The sequence below is a fragment of the Morone saxatilis genome, unplaced genomic scaffold (genome assembly GCF_004916995.1).
Source record: "Morone saxatilis isolate NCDOM2014 unplaced genomic scaffold, NCSU_SB_2.0 Contig24, whole genome shotgun sequence".
Taxonomy (NCBI): domain Eukaryota; kingdom Metazoa; phylum Chordata; class Actinopteri; family Moronidae; genus Morone; species Morone saxatilis.
Genome location: NW_023339807.1, coordinates 7,690,346 through 7,692,956, shown reverse-complemented (window position 1 = coordinate 7,692,956; position 2,611 = coordinate 7,690,346). Strand labels below are relative to the sequence as shown.

Below are 2,611 nucleotides of genomic sequence, written 5' to 3'. Positions count from 1 at the left end.
TATCTTTTTAATTCCTTTAATCGTCATGTGAGCACTCAGATTTATCCCACAAGGGACCGCAGGTTGGGAATCTCTGCTCTACTACATTATTATTTTTTATATATAAAGCCACAATTTTGTAAGAGCATTTTTGATTTCTGTCTTATTTTGGAATAAAATTGTTGACATGTGCAGTGTTTGTTGCTTTTTATCAGATGGTCCAGTGAACATTTCCGTTTCAATGAACCCTCCACACATTGTTGGAGGCAGCAGTGTAAACCTGACCTGCAACAGTGCTGCTAACCCTGCAGCAGACAACTACACCTGGTACAAGAGGACAGCTTCTCCCAGCTCCATGGTCCAGGTGGGCTCAGGACAGGTGATGTCTATTCCCTCTGTGGAGGCGTCCCACACTGGACTCTATCTCTGCCAGGCCAGGAACCTACTGGGGGTGGACAACTCAACTGAGGTTCTGCTGGCCATGAAGGAAGATGAGCATGGTTTGTGTCACTTTACTGTCATCACTGTTTAAAGTTAAAGTTACATTGAATTCAACAGAGAAAGGTTAAGTGACTTGTCTTCATCTACTTTATTCATGTAGAAAATTTTATATTTCTTCTTCATTGTGTATTTAAAGCGGCACAATTTCGTAATTTGTAGTAGCCTAACCGCAGTGTTTTTGTCCACAGGCAGCTTGCCCTTCCCACTCATAGCTGGAGTTGCAGTCTCTCTTCTTGTAACACTTGTGATAGCTCTTCTTTTATTCTGGTGAGTCACTGAAAGATGGAAAGAATGAGTGTGACTGAATGACTCATGGTGTCATTTTTACTGTTACATGCATCTTTGAATTGCATTTCCTTTTTTTACTTTTTAAGTGTGTTTGATCCAATGTTGTCATGCGGCATGTAGTGTCAGTTAATTTCCATTCTGTGGACATTTGGATCCTCATGTATATACATGTATATATAAGTATAGACACACATATATATATATATAAGTATAGACACTTTTAATGTTGGCGTCATTAGCATCTATTCAAAAGATGAATATTATGATGTACAGAATTCCATATATTCTGAGTTATTTCCTTACTCTAATCGTTTTCTATAGTTCATCTCTAACCCAGTGGAAAAAAGTGATGGTCAGTGTGTACTGAGCAGCAGGTTATAGAAGTGTCAAGTTGCTCTGTTGTATTACAAAACAACTTCTCTAAAATGTGACGTCAAAGATTGAGCAACAATGTTCTTTGATATGTATTTCTTTATTTATTAATTGTTTGTTGTCTTGGTAGGAGAAAACAGATGACCCATAAGGAGAAAAAAGTGAGTACATTTAATTTACGTCATTAAGTAACTGTTGTTTAAAGCGTCATTTTTTTTTTTTAAATTTTTTTTTTTTTTTAAATGTGTAGACCTTTAAATTGGACTATAAACTATATAAATGGCATTTTCAGTCTGTGCTTTAGCAAGAGTCCCAACAAATAGTTACGACAAATACTTTCAAAATAATTTCACTTTCTACCAGTTCTATCCTTGTTCATTTCTAAAGTTTTCTTGCCGGACACAAGATGTCTCCTAAAGTCCATTCTCAGTGTTTGTGCACTGGTGGCTTCACACTTCCAAACTACCGTTTTTATGATGTCACAAATCATGCTTGTAGGTCCCACCCATTAAAATCTGATTTTCAATGAGCTCAGAGAAACTTTCCGCTTTCAGCAGATGAATGTGGAAATACATCCCTTTGAGTGTCAAACTGCTGCACAGGCATCATTGCTGTACGGTGAAGATTCAAACATCAAACCATATGGTGAACAAGTAATTAGAATACAGATTTTTTAGTGGAGGGGGACTTTAAAGTGAAATATCTCATACTGATGGATTTTCTTTCTACCCTAAACTCATTATTTTTCCATATCAAAACAGAAACTTTAGTGGCGTGAAAGCATATGCTTACATGTTCCCAATAGGGACGTAAGGAAATAAACTGTAATTCAGAAAATCTAATTTAACTTTTCTTTTCTTGCCCCCAGCAGACTTTGTTTGATCTCAGTGAGAGAGGCTCTAGCGCCTCAGCCACTGAAGATCAATCCAACAGCGTTTATGCCAACTTCCACACTCTCTCCTCTCCTCCACCTGTTACTGGCATCACTCCTCATTCACAGAGGAGCTCAAGCGATAAACATGATGTAAATATGGCGGCACACACAAATGTTGAAAATAACATTTCCACTCACAACAATGAAATGTCTGCAGATTTTGAACACACAGACTCCTCCTCTCCCCTCAGGCCCTCACGTCTTATGAAGATGAGGTTACCTACTCAACAGTGACCATCAAACCCAGAAACCCCAGACATTCTCGTCACATAGACAACAGCAGTGCCCCACAGGACCTCCAGTAGGTTCACTTCTGACCCGTTCATAGCAGTGTGACTTCACTGCACTTTATTACTCACTGTCGGTCAAAGTTCATGTGTGTGATCTTTAGTCACTGTTACTGTACAGTCTTAAATAGTCATCTGACTAATTGATTATTTGATTAAATTTCACAAAAACCATAACTTTCTTCCTCAGTTCCGAAGCAGGAGAGAATGACGACTCTGTGATCTACGCTACAGTGGCTAAATCCAGCTG

The 2,611-nt window shown here is 38.5% G+C and overlaps 1 protein-coding gene across 1 annotated transcript in view; it reads left to right on the top strand.

Moving 5' to 3' along the window:
- Positions 1 to 2,611, top strand: part of LOC118335709 (B-cell receptor CD22-like) — a 7,353-nt gene that overhangs the window by 3,549 nt on the left and 1,193 nt on the right. The window contains exons 6-11 of the mRNA XM_035672135.1: positions 195 to 479; positions 669 to 747; positions 1,271 to 1,301; positions 2,009 to 2,164; positions 2,266 to 2,375; positions 2,552 to 2,607. Of these exons, the coding sequence (XP_035528028.1) occupies positions 195 to 479; positions 669 to 747; positions 1,271 to 1,301; positions 2,009 to 2,164; positions 2,266 to 2,375; positions 2,552 to 2,607 (717 nt within the window). The remainder of the gene's footprint in view (positions 1 to 194; positions 480 to 668; positions 748 to 1,270; positions 1,302 to 2,008; positions 2,165 to 2,265; positions 2,376 to 2,551; positions 2,608 to 2,611) is intronic.